This window comes from Phocoena phocoena, chromosome 13 (assembly GCF_963924675.1).
Source record: "Phocoena phocoena chromosome 13, mPhoPho1.1, whole genome shotgun sequence".
Taxonomy (NCBI): Eukaryota; Metazoa; Chordata; class Mammalia; order Artiodactyla; family Phocoenidae; genus Phocoena; species Phocoena phocoena.
Genome location: NC_089231.1, coordinates 40,189,442 through 40,207,401, shown reverse-complemented (window position 1 = coordinate 40,207,401; position 17,960 = coordinate 40,189,442). Strand labels below are relative to the sequence as shown.

Sequence of the window (17,960 nt, the reverse complement as noted above, 5' to 3'; positions counted from 1 at the left end):
GCACGTGTGTTTTTTAAACTCAGTGTTCGCGTATCTTTATTGACTTTCTTCCTCCTGATTTTGATATTGTTACATCACTTTTAGTCTAACATTTTCCTGGTATGTCTTTTTTCTTTTTCTGTTTTTTTACTTTGAGGCATCTGTATGATTTTTGTTTTAGGTATATCTCTAAATGGCTGAATTTTATATTTTTAAATCATATAATCTTTGTTTTTAATAGTTGAGTTTGATGCATGTATATTTATTGTGACTATTGACATATTTAGACTTATTTCTTTTAGGTTGAACCATATGAAATTGATATTCATTTTTGACCTATGAAAATGACAGCTTTATAAAGTTCCATCTAAATAAATCTTGTTTTTTTGTTTACCATCATTTTTTTCCTTCCTTTCCTGCATTGCTAATTGATAACATTTTTAGTATTCATGTTTTTCTCTCTCTTGGTTTGGAAACTTCACATTTTATTTTTATTCCTTTAGTGGTGAGATCTGGGCACATTGTAATGTCTGTCAAGGTGTGAATTCATCTACATGCTCAGTGTACATAGTGTACTTTTGATCTGAGCATTCATGTTCTTCACTTCTAGAACATTTCTGGTTGTAATCTCAGATTTTGCTGTGTCACCATTCCCTCTGGTCTGTTCTTCTGGAACTGCTCGTGTGCATATACTAGAGCTTCTTAATGTATACTCTTATTTTTTCTCCTTTTTTGAATTGTATCTAGGTGAATTTCTCATTAATGTCTTGATGCTGGCAAAGTCTGGATCTGCCATTGTTGGCTGTGTGGCTTTGGACAAGTTACTTCACCTTTCCGTACCTCAAGATCCTTATCTGTACAACCTGGACAGTAATAAGAGCTGCTGGGAGGCTCTGTAGTGCTTTGAATACTCACTGTCCTAGGATGTAGAGAAGGCTTCTGTTCGGGGGAGAATGAGCTCCTGGTCCCAGTGTAGTTCTCAGGAGAAGCTTACTCCAAGCATGCTTTTCCATCCTCACTCTTTTTCACTCACCACTGTCTGGCTTTTGAAGTGTATTCACAATGAAATGTGAAATGAGAACTATCAGCCTATATTTAAATATCCCTACATTGAGATGGATGAAACCGGCCAGCAGGTGGTTTTCAGACCGATTCCCAGAGGCGGAAGGAGGAGTAGTAGTGTGGGACAGCCCCTAGAGAGCAGCTTTTTCACCCCCTTATCTGAATCCAGAAAAGCCTTGGTTGTTCTAAGCTGTAGGGTTAGCTGGTAGTATAGCTGGAGTGTCCAGATCACCCTGTGTGAGAACCTTTACTGCCTTGTAGGGTCTCCAGGGGCACATTTCTGAAGGCAACTGGAGGAAAGAGTAACATTGTTCCAGTGTCAAGAAGAGTTAAGTAGAATTAATGAAGAGTTCTCTTTGTAACATGTAATCTTAGGGAAAGAGATTAATACAAATTCAAAGCACCTAATTTGTCAGTTCCATCCTATATAATTAGTTTCAGATGCTTAAAAAGTAATAATACCACTTATTGAGTGTTTATTATGTACCCAGGACTATACACGTTATCCTATTTAAACAGTTGAGCAAAATGGTAGTAGTATACCCAGTTTACAGATTGGTAAACTCAGTTTAGGGAGATTAAATAATTTATGCAAAAGTATGATCAAGAAGTGACTCAAGTGAAATGTGTCAATGATAAAACATGTAATCTTAGTCACTGTGCTTGGCCATCACTTTTATGGTTAGATCTTCATTGATCTTGCCTGAATGAGAGTACATGGAGGAGAAATTATGTAACATTGTCAAACACTGCCAGACAGTGTTTTAACTTGTCGTTGATAAATGGTAGTGTCAGGTAGGTGACAGGTGGGTGACAAAGAATACTCTGAAAGTGTCAGGTGGGTGACAAAGAATACTCTGAAAATCATACTCAAAGGGACGTGGAGATGAGGAATAGGTTATTTGTGCATATTCACCTTGATTTGGAATCAAGCTACTTCATTTCTGTAAGCCTCAGTTTTCCCATCTTTAAAATTGGGAGAATAATACCTCTGTCTTAGGGTTGTAGTAAGGATAAAGTGGGATAATGCATATAAAACTCTTGATGCCATTTCACTCCCTGAGAGGTTTAGGATAAGTACAGTGGGACTTTAACTGTTGAAAAATCATAGAAATAATAATTATCAAGGGAATTCTGTTGTTCTGTATTCCTGAAGTTTTAGGTATTTGTGTGGATTGATTCTCTGGTAAGCCTAGTCTTGCTGAGTTGAACACTATCCTAAGCAATTTTATTCATGTCTTTATTTCCTGAAACACTGCTGAGTCACTCAGGCAGGCACTGGAGCTAACTCTCAGACCACATAGTGAATTGCATGCATTAGAGTTTATTCAGTAATCCTCTCACTCGCTTATAAAATGAGTACTCATTATGCAGGACATCTTTTAATTAGTATCGTATATAGGGACATAAATGAAACCACTCGTGTTTTCACTCATTGTTTAAAAATTATAAAAGTGGGATTTTCAATCTACTCGAGTATATAACTCACTCCCATTAATAGCATCAGCCCACTATAGAAGTGATGGTGTAGTCTGAAACACGTGCCATCTCCCCTCATCCTTTCTCAGTCTGTGCTCTCTGCCAAAACAAAGGAGTAAACTAAGAGAAAGGCATGCTGTATAGAAGAGAGGAAATCCAGTGTGCAGAGAGAGAACAGAATCCTGGGCGGGGCTGGGGGGCAGACGGCAAAGGGAGAGCCTCAGATGACAGTGGTGCAGGCATGGAGGGAGGCAGCCCAGAAAACCTCAGGAGAGATTGCTTTAAGAAGATTCCACTGATACTATATTGATAGTTGCTGCTTCTGAACACCTTAAGAGACTTTTAGACAGTTTGTAGAGAGTGTGGGTTTGAATTAGTGACAAATACATAGAAAACTAAGGAAGAGTGGGGGGATAATCGATGGTGAAGTGGAGGGGAATGTTGTGCAGAAAGAGGAAAATTATTAATAATATATGACTCAGCTATGAATAGCATTTTTTAAATTATTTATTTATTTTGGGCTGTGTTGGGTCTTCGTTGCTGTGCGCGGGCTTTCTGTAGTTGCAGTGAGCGGGGGCTACTCTTCATTGCGGTGTGCAGGCTTCTCATTGCAGTGGCTTCTCTTGTTGCGGAGCATGGGCTCTAGGTGCACAGACTTCAGTAGTTGTGGCACACAGGCTCAGTAGTTGTGGCTCTCGGGCTCTAGAGCGCAGGCTCAGTAGTTGTGGCGCACGGGCTTAGTTGCTACACGGCATGTGGGATCTTCCCGGACCAGGGCTCGAACCCGTGTCCCCCTGCATTGGCAGGAGGATTCTTAACCACTGCGCCACCAGGGAAGCCCTATAAATAGCATTTTACATAGCTCTAATATACATTCAGGAGTGATGTATCCAAATTTATAATTTTGGGAGACTGAGAGACTAGCAAGTGTATGTGTTGGGGGAGATAGGAGTGAGATAAATCCTCATATTCTGTAGTAAGAAGTCTACATAATATCTACAGCTAGGGAAAAATGAAGTAAAAATGCAGATATAGTACTTAGAATTATGTCTGCTCTATGAGAAGGGAGAAGTGGCAAAGAGGTGAGGGAACAGCCTTTTTTAAAAATAGATCTTTATTGGAGTAGAATTGCTTCACAATACTGTGTTAGTTTCTGTTGTACAGCCTTTTTAAACAAGCTTTTGACAGCTTATTTTTTAAGCATGTACATGTCCTTTGATCAAAATAAAACCTAAATAAAGATGCTCAGCTAATTCTGATCTCTGCAGACATCCCACCTCCCAGAGACTCATTACTCCAATCTAGTGCTTCTCAAACTCAGACTTGCTAGGGTAGGAGAGGAGGGAGAAAGGAAAATAAGGCTGGGAATGTGGATGTGGAATTAAATCTGTCTCTGACCTTTGGTCACCCCTTACTAGTTTCCCAGACCAGAAGGAGAGAGCTTATCTTGGGACTCTTTCTTTGTGCTTCTAGTGCATGCTTCCAGTTGTGGAACTGCCTTTGAGTGCAGCCTGGCTAATGCCAGAGGGGGAAAAATGGAAAACTCATCACTGGTTAGATGGAACTTCAAATTCCAGTCTCCTTCACCAGTTGACCTGCTACCATTTACATTTCAGTGTCCCCTCAGACAGCTGCTCCATGTATTCTGTCCAGGAGTTATGGTACCGCCCACTGGGAGTAACAGAGTGGAGTGCACTTACTCCATCTTTCTGGAGCCAGAAAATGCACCCATTTAAAGTGAATAATTCAGTGATTTTGAGTAAATTTTCAGAGTTATGCAAGTATCACCACTTGTAGAAAATTTCCATCACCCCAAGAAGGTCTGTGGTGTGCATTTGTAGTCACTCTCCATTCCCACTCTCAGCCCTAGGATTAAGTTATCACCAGTGTACTCTGTGTATATAGATTTGCCTTATCTGGATATTTCATATAAGTGGAATCATATAATATGAAGTCTTTTGTGTCTGTGCTCTTTGACGGAGGATAATGTTTCTGAGATACTCCCGTGTTGTAGCATGTATCCTTTGTTCCTTTTTATTGCCCAGTGTTATTCAGCTGTATGGATAAAACACATTTATTTCTCCTGTCACCAGTTGATGAACATTTGAATTGTTCCCCTTTTCTGGCTATTATGAATAATGTTGCTAAGAACATTTGTGTTACAGGTGTTTGTGTGGTTATATAGTTTTGTTTTTCTTGGGCAAATTCCTGATTGCTGGGTCATATGATAACTTTAACTATTTAAGAAATTGCCAAACGATTTTCCAGAGTGGCTGCACCATTTGCATTCCCACCAGCAATGTATGAGGGTTCTAGTTTCTCCACATCCTCACCAACACTTCTTTTTGACTGTCTTTTTTACTATAGCCACTCTACTAGGTATGAACTGGTGTTTCATTGTGATTTTAATTTGTGTTTCTCTAATGATTAATGATATTGGGGATCTTTTCGTGTACTTATCAGCCATTCTTATATCTTTGATGAAATGTTTCTTCAAATATGTTGCCCATTTTAAATTGGATTATTTGTCTTCCTGTTACTGAGTTGTAAGAGTTCTTTATGTATTCTGGATACAAATCATTTATCAGACATATGATTTCCAAATATTTTCTCAGTTTGTGGCTTGTGTTTTACATTTCCTTAATGATAACTTTAGGCACAGAATGTGCTTAATGGCACACAAAAAGTTAATTTTAATGAAGTCATATTTGTCAGTTGTTTCTCTTACGGGTTATGCTTCTAATGTTATCACACTTCATGGTACAAGACTGGAATCTTACCCCTGAGATCAGAAATAAGGAAAGGATGTCTACTTTCCACTTCTGTTTAAAATTGTACCAGTCCAAAACTTGCACCTGTGCTGTGGGTACAGAAGGAGAGCCCCAGAAGAAGCCCTCTCTGGGCTGGGATACAAGAAGAGGGTCTCTTAAGGGTTAGAGAGTGGAGTAAAACCCTTATTTCTCCCCTAACCCATCTCTTTAAAAAAATTTTTTTTTACCTGCCCCACAATCTCAGCCCCTAGGCAGTATTGCCAGGCAGCACAGCCATGAGCAGTGGCCAGGGAAGCAACTAAACATCTGAGGGGAATTGTCTCTGACTAGAACAACTCTGGTGTCCGGAGCATGGGTAGAATTCCCATTGCTTTTATTTTTCTGTCTCCGACAGCGTGACCTGGAACACAGGACAGTTTTGGGAAGTATGCAGCAGAGGGAGGAAACTAAAGCCTCTGCTTTCTAACTCTGTTGGAAGACTCAACATAAAAGATGTCAGTTCTCCCCGATAGATGTTTGGTGAAATTCCATTCACAATCCCAGCAAGGGATTTAAGTTTTTATTTGAAAAGGCAAGGGAAATAGAATAGATGAAATAATTTTGAAAAAGATGAATAAAGTTGGAGTAAATACAGTACCCGATTTAAAGACTTTCTATAAAGCTGCAGTAATCAAGACAGTGTGGTGTTGGCAGAAAGATAGATATATAGATTAGTGGAACAGGACAGAAAACTCAGAAATAGACGCATATAAATATGGCTATTTTTTCAAATTGAAGTATAGTTGATTTACAATGTTGTGTGTCAGTTGTACAGCAAAGTGATTCACTTTTATGTATTCATATTCTCTTCCATTATGGTTTATTATGAGACACTGAATATAGTTCCCTGTGCTGTACAGTAGGACCTTGTTACCTGTTTTATGTATAGTAGTTTGTATCTACTAATCCCAAACTCCTAATAATACCCCTCTCCCAGGCCCTTTCCCCTTTGGTAACCATAAGTTTGTTTTCTATGTCTGTGAGTCTGTTTTTGTTTTGTAAATAAGTTCATTTGTATCATATATTAGATTCCACATATAAGTGATACCATGTGGTATTTGTCTTTCTGACTTATTTCACTTAGTATGATAATCTCTAGTTCCATTCATGTTGGTGCATATGGCATTATTTCATTCTTTTTTATGGCTGAATAATATTCTATTATATACAATACACACACAAATACATATATATGTATGTATTTATGTATGTACCGCATCTTCTTTATCCATTCAGCTGTCAGTGGACATTTATGTTGCTTCCATATCTTGGCTATTGTAAATAGTGCTGCTGTGAACACTGGGGTGCATGTATCTTTCTGAATGAGAGTTTTTTCCAGATATATGCCCAGGAGTGGGATTAGGCTGTTGGATTTTTGACAAAGGTAAAAAGCCATCCAATAGAGAAAAGATTTTCTCTTCAACAAATGGTGTTGGAACAATTAGAAATTCATATGCAAAAACATGATTCTCAACCTGAATCTCATGTATTATATGAAAACTAACTCAAATTTGATCATAGATCTAAATCTAAAACCTAAAATATTATAATTTTTAGGGCCAATATTCAGGACCTTACATTAGGCAGAGAGTATTTAGACATGACATCAAAAGCATGATTTCATCAAGGAAAAAAATGATAAATTGGACTTCATTAAATTTTAAAATTTTCACTCTGTTAAAAACACTGTTAAGAGAAATGACAAGCAACAGACTGGGAGGAAATATTTATAAACTGGATATCCAACAAAGGGCTTGTGTCTGGAATACACAAAGGACTCTCAAACATCAACCCTTACTCCAATGAAGATGTTAAAAACTAAAAACAATTTTTTTAAATTAAAAAAAACATTCAGGGGCCTCCCTGGTGGCGCAGTGGTTGAGAATCTGCCTGCTAATGCAGGGGACACGGGTTCGAGCCCTGGTCTGGGAGGATCCCACATGCCACGGAGCAGCTGAGCCCATGAGCCACAACTACTGAGCCTGCGCGTCTGGAGCCTGTGCTCCGCAACAAGAGAGGCCGCGATAGTGAGAGGCCCACGCACCGTGATGAAGAGTGGCCCCCACTTGCCACAACTAGAGAAAGCCCTCACACAGAAACTAAGACCCAACACAGCAAAAATTAATTAATTAATTAACTCCTACCCCCAACATCTTCTTTAAAAAAAAAACAAAAAACATTCAACCCAATTAAAAAAAAATTGAATGCAATAAAAAAGGTGTCAAAAGATTTGACACTTCACCCAAGATGCTGTATGAACAGCAAATGAGCACATGAAAAGACACCAACCATTGGAGAAATGCCAGTTAAAACCATAATTAGATACTGCTCTATACCTATTTAAATGGCTAAAATAAAAAATACCGCCAGTACTTTGTCAAGTACTGACAAAGATGCAGAACAATTGGAACTCTCATATATTTCTGGTGGGAATGCAAAAATAATACAGTCTCTCCGGAAAAGTTTGGCAGTTTAAAAGTTACACTTACATTGTTACACTTACCATGTAACCCAGCTAGCTCATTACTGAATATTTACTCTAGAGAAATGAGAACATGTTCACACAAAAAGTTTTTTTTTTATTGGAGTATAATTGCTTTACAATGTTGTGTTAATTTCTGCTGCATAGCGAAGTGAATCAGCCATACGCATACACACATCCCCTCCCTCTTGGACTTCCCTCCCCCCACCCCAGCATCCCACCCAGCTAGGCCATCGCATAGCACTGAGCTGAGCTGCCTGTGCTATACAGCAGGTTCCTACTAGCTAGCTATTTTGCACATGGTAGTGTATTTATGCCAAACCTAATATCAACACAAAAGACCCCGAATAGCCAAAGCAATCTTGAGAAAGAAAAACGGAGCTGGAAGAATCAGGTTCTCTGACTTCAGGCTATACTACAAAGCTACAGTAATCAATACAGTATGGTGCTGGCACAAAAACAGAAATATAGATCAGTGGAACAGGATAGAGAGCCCAGAGATAAACCCACACACCTATGGTCACCTAATCTATGACAAAGGAGGCAAGAATATACGATGGAGAAAAGACAGCCTCTTCAATAAATGGTGCTGGGAAAACTGGACAGCTACATGTAAAAGAGTGAAATTAGAACACTCCCTAACACCATACACAAAAATAAACTCAAAATGGATTAAAGACCTAAATGTAAGACCGGACACTATAAAGTTAGAGGCGAACATAGGAAAAACACTCTTTGACATAAATCACAGCAAGATATTTTTTGACCCACCTCCTAGAGTAATGAAAATGAAAGCACATGAAAATTTGTACATGAATATTTATAGCAACCCTATTCATAATGGCCAAAAAAACTGGAAAGAACAGGTGAATGAAGAAACAAACTAATATATCAGAATGGAGTACTATTCAGCAATAAAAAATAACAAACTTCTGATACAACAACTTAAAGGAATCTCAGAGATATTGTCCTGGGTGAAAGAAAGATTATACACCTCATTCATGACATTTATGAAAACACAAAACTGTAGTAATGGAGAACAGATGTTGGTTGCTGGGGGTGTTAGGTGTAGGGGGAGGGTGTGAGTATAAAAGGATAGCACAAAGGAGTTCTTTGGGGAGATGGAACTTTTCTGATTTTGGTGATAGTTTTATGAATCTATACACATGCTAAAACTCATAGAACTTTTCACCACCACCCCAAAAAAAGGTCATTAAAAAAATGACATAATACCAACTGTTGGTGAGTATGTGGAACAACTGGAACTCTAACAGACTGATGGTGAGAGTGAAATTTATTACACCCTCTTTGGAAACCTGTTCCACAGTATTTACTAAAGCTGAGCTTATATATCCTTTATTGCCCAACAGTACAGAAATGTATACATGTCGTCACCAAAAGACATACACATGAATATTATCACAGCACTATTCATTATAGCCCAGACTAGAAAGTACTCTAATGTCCATCAATGGTGAATGGAAAAATACGTTATGATTATGTTATGATTACGTATTCATATAATGGAATACTGTGCGGCAGTATAAATAAACTATTGCATACAACAATATGGATGATACGTAACCACACCGTTGAATGAAAGAATTCAGACATAAAAGGATGCTCTGTATCGATAGCTCCCAAAGTGTAGTTCTGAGACTTCTGGGGTCCTTGAGGTCCTTTCAAGAAGTCTGCAAGGTCAAAACAGTTTTCATAATATTACTAAGATATTATTTGCCCTTTCTGCTCTTAATCAACTAGTGTGCAGTGGAGTTTGAGAGGCTGTGTGGGTCAGGGTCCAGGTGGGAGTCAGAAATCACACAATAATTTGAACAGAGAAGTTTTAATATAAATAATTATTAACTATAATGGAATTAACTATAAGGGAGTATAGATAGTAGTAAAGGAAGGAAAACCTTTGGAAGGGAGACCCCCTCCATAAGGCTGGGATTCAGACCTCATTGGAGAAGTTTCTGTAGATGGTAGAGAACTTTGCTAGTTACCCCTGGCCAGACCTGGTGCACAGTACCCTCCAGAGTGGGGACTGGTAAGGCAGGGTAACAAGCATAAAATACACTTCAGAGCGCATTTGGGCAGGAAATCAGAGCCAGAACTGTCAAACAGCAACCACCCCTCCTGGCTTTAGGCAACCAACTCTGGGAAGCCAACTGCTGGGGTACCTGGGAGACTTACTCAGAGTCTGCCTGTGGGGTGCTACTCATGCGTTTGGGTGTCTTCCACACACTCCAGTAGCAGCCACCCTATAGGAATGAGAAGAAAACAAATGGAGGCATGCTAGAACCAGGAAGGGAGGTTTCTTCCTCCGGCAGTGTCCCTCCAACACCCTCGACTGTCGAAGCTTATGTATGCATCTTGCCAACTGCAAAGGAGATATGCTTATAGGAGCCAGTTACACTATCACAGAGCAGGCAGTGAAGGATATATTTGGAGATAAGAGGCAATAAATTCTTAGTGGGTTACTATATGAAAGTGATAAATCATCTCTTTGATAGCTAACGTAATATGTGCTTGTGGATTCTTTATTTTAAAATTTTATTTTAATTTATAATGTAAATATTAATAGCTATAACCCATAGACAGAAGAACTTTGGGATCCTCAATTTTTAAATGTGTAAAGGGGTTTTGAGTCAAAAAGTTTGAGAACCACTGCTCTATATTATTTCTTTTAAATAAGCATTTAAAGAAAGAGGTAAAAATCATCTGTAGTGTTAGAGGTCCAGAGGAGTGGTTACCTTGGGAAGGGGCAGAAAGGAAGCCTCTGGGGTGTTGATAATGGTCTGTTTCTTTACCTGGGTGCTGACTCCTTGATGCAGTCACTTTGTGGAAACACATTCACCCGTATACTTATGGTTGTCAACTTGTTTGAATGTATATTATATTTCAGTAAAAAGTTAAGACTCTTCTTTTTCCTCTCTTCCTAACCCACATCCTGTTGTTAAATCTGTGTGTGGTGTTTTTGCTTTGTTTTGTTTGCTTTTAAAGCAGCACAACCTTACACTGGCTAATTTTCATCCCTGAGGATGAAAGACTCAGTTGGGACAGGGTAGAAGAAAACTGCTTCATAGTACTGCCTGTGCTTATCCTCAGCTCTGTGCTCCCTACCCGCAAAGGGATCCCTCACCTCCAGCCCCACAAGGACAGGTGGTCCCTCCCTGGGAGAAGCTTAGCTAGAATGCTGAAAGCATCTCTGGTCTTCTCGAGTGCTTTATGGCTTTCTCAGGTAGAGGGGAGTATGTGTGTGTTTACCTGTTTGAGATCAGTTATGAAGATTTTCCCATATTTTCTCTATATTTTCTGTTTTGCATTGAGAGAATATTTATGAATTTATATGTTCTCTGAATGATTAAATTCAATTGTTTGATTTAGGAAATTATTTTCCTTTTTGTCATCTGTTCTTCTGGGTCCCAATAATTTGCTTTGCTTTCTGATTCTTCCATCCTGCTGTGAATGATTTCCATTTTAGTCTTCTTTATTTCCAGTGTTCCTATAGCCTTGCTTCCTTTCCATACATCTTCAGAATTTAATTCTTTAATGTCATCCTAGTAATAAATCTGGCTTATCACTCCTCTTCTGCAGACCCTGCCATCTCAGGAGTTTTCCGTCATCTTCCTGTCTGCTCCCTAGCCATGCACATGGCTAGCAGTACTGTTGGTACATGGCGAATTTGCCTGATCATCTCTGTGTCTCACTTGATTTTGTTCTCTTTGTTGTTTCAGTAAGCTAGCAGCTTTACAGTCACCATGACTGTTTTGTTTCCCAATTCTCCTATAATAATAAGTAGGATTAATTTGTGAAAAAGGATTACATATGACTTAATATGTTTCAGTTAAATAATATTAGAAAGTCTTTTTCTGAATGCCCCTTACCCGTACACAAGCTATTCCTGACTTCGCAGTCCTGCTCTGCAGTAGTCTGTGGGTCAGGTATACAGCATGCACCTTCCCATGAAAACATGAGTGTCTTGGCTTGCTCACCTACAGGGTACCTGAAGCATAGTACTAATGAGATATCTATAATTTGGCCACCATTTATAACAGAGTTTTGATAACTACTGTCCAAAAGTAAGACTATTTGATATAATGCTATTATATCAATACTATCTGAAAATAATAATAATAAATAAAATGGTACTATTTTCAGATAGTATTATTTGGAATGCCAAGAACCTTCCCATAGTTTTCCTTCCCATAGCCTAGGCAGCTAGTCTTTTGGACTTCACCTCTAGCCCAGACCTGGAGGCAGGGGACTGTAGAGAGGATGGCAGGCTGTGTGGATCTTGGTGTGGACACAGGGTGAGCGGGGAGTGGACTGTGACGTGGACATGGGGCTGTGGTCTCAGGCGTCGGTGGATAGACAGTGAGGTTACTGGCGAGAGGAGAGGGAGACGCGCTGTGAAAGGGAGTCTTGGGAATGGTGAAGAGGTGGGAGGGGCTGAAATGGGATTTAATGAAGAAGGACAATGGAAGCTGTTTGTTTCCCCTTTTCTCCTGGGAGGGAGGAGGGACCAGTGCTGATGGGGCTCCCTAGTGAAGTCTCCTTTGTTTCTCCTTCTTTCAACCCCTTTATTTTACCTTGCCATCTTTTTCCTCTTCTATTTTCCTTTTCTTCCAGCTGCCAATCAGCAGCCCTAGGGTGCCACGTTTAGTAAGTAGGGTTATAGTGGCAGCTTCAGAAGAGGGCTTTTGTTGGTATTTTTTCTCAATTCTTCCCCCTTCCCTCCTTTCTCCACTCCCACTGACAGGTAATAATAGACGAGATTGGAGAGACCACACAAGGTTTGAGGAGTTTACGAGAGCAAGAAAAAAAGGTGGATATAGAGGCTGGGACAACTCTTAAAATTTGGGGGTCCCTAAGAAAGAGTAATACATGCAGTTTTTAGGAGAGGTTTTGTCCTAAAACAGATGCCTTGATGTCTGGTTACTTAGTGCTGTTGTTGCCCTCGGTTAGTCTGTTTCTAGCGGTTTCATCTAGCTAACAAGATTGAAAGAAGAGACCATGTAGAATTAGTATATTGATTCTGTGTGCAGATATTTTGGGTGTGTTTGGTCTTTCTGATGGTTACATTTCTAAAGATAGTCTGTACTAAACAAGATGCATGTGGAAATTTCATTGTGGAGGGGGCAGCATCAAGACTGTGGAGCTCCCAGTCAGGCCCTGCCGCTCCCTCCCTTGGTCCATCCTCTGCTTCTCATCTGTGAAATGTGGCTTCACATACCCCACAGAACTATTAGGAAGTTTCAGTGACCAGTACATAATAGATACTCAGTAAATTTTAGTTTACTTCCTTTGTGGAAGGTAATCCTTTACTTAGATTATTAAACTGTTAGACTGTAGTGGTTCTGATTTTTTATCTAATGGGATTCTTGAGATACGTTCACTTTGGGATTAATATAGCCTTAGTACATTACCCATTAAAACGAATCAGCAGAAAACATGTCAGGAGAGGGGTGTCTGATTTTAAGAATATAATTAACATCTTTAAAAATAGTTTTAATCTAACCATATAACTTTAAGTAGGTACTATTTTATTAAACATGCAACATTAACCAAAACTTAAATAAATGAAGTACTGAGAGTTGCACCACCAGAGCCACCTGTCTTATTCTTCTGTTACCCCTTACTTGATTATGCTATTGTAACAGTTTTACAAAGGCATTTGCTTTGTCTCTAGGTGTAAAACAAAGATGTATCCAGATAATCTTCCTACAACAAGTGTGGTGATTGTTTTCCATAATGAGGCTTGGAGCACACTTCTGCGAACTGTCCATAGTGTCATTAATCGCTCACCAAGACACATGCTAGAAGAAATTGTTCTAGTAGATGATGCCAGTGAAAGAGGTAAATTTTACATTTTAATGCCAATAATATGCTACACCTTTTGTCATTATGGTTAAAAAACTAGTTGCTATCATTTTAACCTAATAATTTTATACAAACTTCTAATTTATCCTAAAAGTTATTTATAACGTTTGGACTCATTTCACATATGCAAAAAATTTACACCCTTGTGAAACTTAAAATATTACTTTAATTAGCATTTAGTTTGTGTCACATCTTAATCTTGTTTTAAAAAGAAATCTATAAAAATTTATGCAGAACAGTGAAAAAAAAACCACGTAATTTTGTCAGGATTTTCTCTGTGGGAAGCTGCAGCCCTGAGTCAGTGGAGAAAGATTGGCTCTGACTGAGAGCCATGAATAGAGAGATTTAGTTCCATGTACAGTGGGAAGCATCCCTGACAGCAAAACAGAGCCTGAGCTGGCTGAGCCTTAGTTCTCCAGATTCTTCTTAGGTTTTCCATTTCCTCTATTCCTAAGTTCAGGAATAATCTATAGCTAGGTACATAAAGGGTGACGAAGGAACTTATGAAAAAGTGGTATATATGTTTCTGATCTCATGATGAATCTCTACAGTGGCTCTTGCCCAGACATTCTTCCAAGAATCTCAGAATTTTTCACAGGCTTTTTTTTCACAGCACAGCTGTTCAGCATCATTGGTGTCATGTGTTTCCCCCAATATTCCTATACTCACATGAGAAAAATTTGGAGGGAACTACGGAAGACGGCTCTTCCTTCCTTGCTTAGGCAGCCTTAAACTTCATGACCCATCTTTTCAACCTTTTTTGTTATTATCTTCAACTTTCTCACCCATCTCTCATTGCATCTGGTAAAATAGTTTAGTCAAGTATTATACCTTCTCCTCCCTGTGCCCACACTAAATATATACGTTTATCCGTGATGAATTTAATCATTTCCTATCTTAATTATTGGGAATAATTTACTCATTGATAACAATTTAAATCTTCTTACTTTGCCAGGTACAAATGAAGAATAAGATACAGCCCTGCTGTTTCAAGGGCCTTGTAGCTTACTTCCTTAGTCTAATCAAGGAGATAGTTTATAATTACATAAAACATTTAATAATAATATATAATGTAATTAATGTCAAAATGGATGAGAGCTGTTATAAATTAAGAATACCACACTTAAATAATTACTGTTGACAGAAGTATAAACCCCACGTGGATAATTGTTAGCTAGGAGTTAATTAATCCCTCTTTAAGAAAATTAGCTGAAGTTGGTTTTAGCAGTGATTCATACAGACATCTATCCTGCAAGTGACTTTCACTTATATGTTGATATTTGTTAAATGTTCCTCAAGAAGAGATATTTTTCCTCAGATGAAATGATTTATTTTTCCAGTCCCTCCTTTGTTTTCTCCATTATTTTGTTGAGTGCCTGAGAAGGCTGTGAAATAGTAAGTTTTTGTAGGATGTGGCCTAACCAGCAAGACTTAACATGTCTGCAGCCTGAAGTGACAAAGATAGTCACGTATCCCGGTTCTCTTTTACCTCCCTCATGTAGGCCCTTCTGAATCACCCCAGCCTTTGTAAACCTGTAATTGGAAACGTGTGGGCAGGTGTCTGCCTCGCTGCCCCGTCGGGCTTAGTCACTAAGCAGGACCCTGAGCGTCACCCCACAGCCCTGATCAGGGACCTGGCTCTTCTGTATCTTCCCGCCTGGAAAGTCTCAGGCATCTGGGTCACCACTTCTGATATTTGGGAACCCCTGGGCATTGTGTTTTTGTGGTTATAACTGCAGTCTTGCTATCCAGATTGAGAATTATCTAATCTAACTTTCTTGTTTAGGTGGTAACTTTGGGCCCAGGAACCAGGGCCAGCTCTCTAAGTCCGCTCTTTCCTATTCATGAGGCACAGCCATGGCACCGTCATTTCTCACCTGGCCGATGAAATAGGCTAATTAGTCTCCCCACAAACACTCTCACCCCATCCTGTCTGTTCATGCTGCGTGCAGAGGGAGCTTTTAAACGTGCGGACCTGACCGTGTCACTTCTCTGATTAAAACCTTTCCTCTAAACGAGGACCTACTGTATAGCACAGGGAACTATAGTCAGTATCCTGCAATAACCTATAATGGAAAAGAACCTGAAAAAAAAATATATGTATATATAACTGAATCACGTTGCTGTACACCTGAAACATTGTAAATCAACTATACTTCAATTAAAAGAAAAAGAAGCCTTCCTTCTAAGGCCTGCAGGACCTGGTCTCTGCCTGCATCTCCAGTCATATCTCAGACCATTCCCTGCCCACCCCAGCCCCTAGTTCCGCTCGTATGTTTCCTCAGAATCAAGTTGCACTTAGGCTTTCCTGACCTCCTGCGACCGGGTCATGTCCCTCTGAGCACCTCTCAGAACACTCTGTACTCCCACAGCTCTCCCCAGAGATAAACCTGTTTACTTGTCTATTTAATGACTGTCTCCCCCAACCCTGCCCCCCAGACAGGCACTGTGACTCCATCAGGACTATTTGCTCACCATTATCTCCTCTGTGTCCACAGTGCCTATCACACAGTAGACAGTCCAGAATATATTCAGTGAATGAAGGAAAGAATAATCTACTAGTCAGTTGATCCTTATTTCTACTCCTTGTCTGCACAGACTTCCTAACTAGGTTGTGTAGTGTGCATAGTCTGCTCATGGCCTCAGGGTATTGGATTTCACGGTGAACCTGCTGAGTTGTCAGTAGCTCCATTTATTAAGTATGAAGTAGGTGCTATAATTATCCCTATTTTATTGATTGAGCAAAATGAGACTTCACATAAACCTAGGGTTTAACCTCTTAACTGCTATGTAGTCATGCCTGTCATAACTTTACTGTTAAGGGGTCTGTAATGAAGATGGAGTCTGGATGAATCCCTAGTTCATGTTCAAAGTTATGCAGTTGTCATCTCAGAAGGTTACGTTAAGATTTAGAATTGATATAGTGTTCTGAATCTGAGATGACTATTGTTTTTTTCATTTTACACAAAAGGAAACAGAGGTTCTTATTTAAGTAGGGATTAGGAGTCAGATTTATTAGACTCTAAATTCTTTGCTCTTTCTACTGCTCTTTAGAGTTCTGGCTAAGATTTCTCAGATGTTGCTAGGAGCAGTGAAATTTTCCCTGACATTCACTCTCTGACAGCCTCACAACTCCCTGATGCAGAGATGCCTAGGGATCCATTTATAGACTAATAGCTGTAAAGATACTCTAATAAGATTCTCTCTTATTTTTAGATGACATAGTACCTTCTAATCATAATCACTTAACACCCCCCCATGGCTTCATTTTTATAAAATGAGGTTTGAATAAATAGTTCCTAATCCCCCACCTAGCCCTGAGTCCATAATTCTGTATCAGGTGTTAGGAAGATCCCTATTTCTTCGCCATATTGCCTGAAAGCCACAAAGACATCAAACAAGGATGCCAAGAAAATTTGTTGAATAGCAACTTTTTTCAACTACCAGACCAGAGAATCATGGATTTTTCATTTTAGTTGTAGACAGGACAGAATATTATAACTTTCAAAGATACAGAATTCAGGGATTAGATTGCTTTGATTCTTAATAAGCACTTTAAACTGTCTACTATTTTGGGGAAGACTTACTGGGCGACACAGTGTGACACAGCCGAATTTGACTGGTCTGAGGTACTAGAATATATCTCACACCTTACCACATGAGGTTCTGTCAAACTCTGGACATAAAGCAATTTAAATTTGGATCAGGTTGGGTGAATCCACAGTCCTGAATTGTTCTCTCGGTCGTTCCCTTCTAGGATTTCTTGCTGTGGGTGAAAAGAGGGGCTTTGAAGTCAGGCAGACCTGGTTTGAATCTCGGATCTACCTCTTAATAAGCTGTGTCATCTTGATCAGTTCATTTAATATTCTGAGCCTTAGAGTTTCATGTCTAAAATACGTTTAATGACATCTCATAAGATTGTTATGAGGATTAAATGAAATAAAATATGTAAAGAACCTGGCATTGTACTAAATAGGCATAAAGTGGTAAAATGTTGTTTCTCATTGGGGTTGGCACTACCCTCACCTTTTTTTACTCAGAATCAAGTTATGTATGTTTCTGACCCTAAGGTTTGGTTCATAAAATCATGGTGATCAGATAGGAGTTCTCCACATATTTTTCAGATTTTCTTTTTAGCCCAGATATTTTAGGAAGTGTATTAGCAGACATGGAAATGATTGGTGTTCTGGTGTAGTGGGACACAGAGGCCTTTTTTTCTTTCACAGTTTTCATAGTCCTGATTATTCCATTATTGAATCAGTCAG

General features: G+C 39.2%; 1 protein-coding gene across 2 annotated transcripts in view; it reads left to right on the top strand.

Moving 5' to 3' along the window:
* The window catches only part of GALNT1 (polypeptide N-acetylgalactosaminyltransferase 1), a 199,436-nt gene that overhangs the window by 150,493 nt on the left and 30,983 nt on the right, over positions 1-17,960 (top strand). For both annotated transcript variants that reach the window (XM_065890586.1, XM_065890587.1), the window contains one exon: positions 13,505-13,671. In XM_065890586.1, the coding sequence (XP_065746658.1) occupies positions 13,505-13,671 (167 nt within the window). The remainder of the gene's footprint in view (positions 1-13,504; positions 13,672-17,960) is intronic.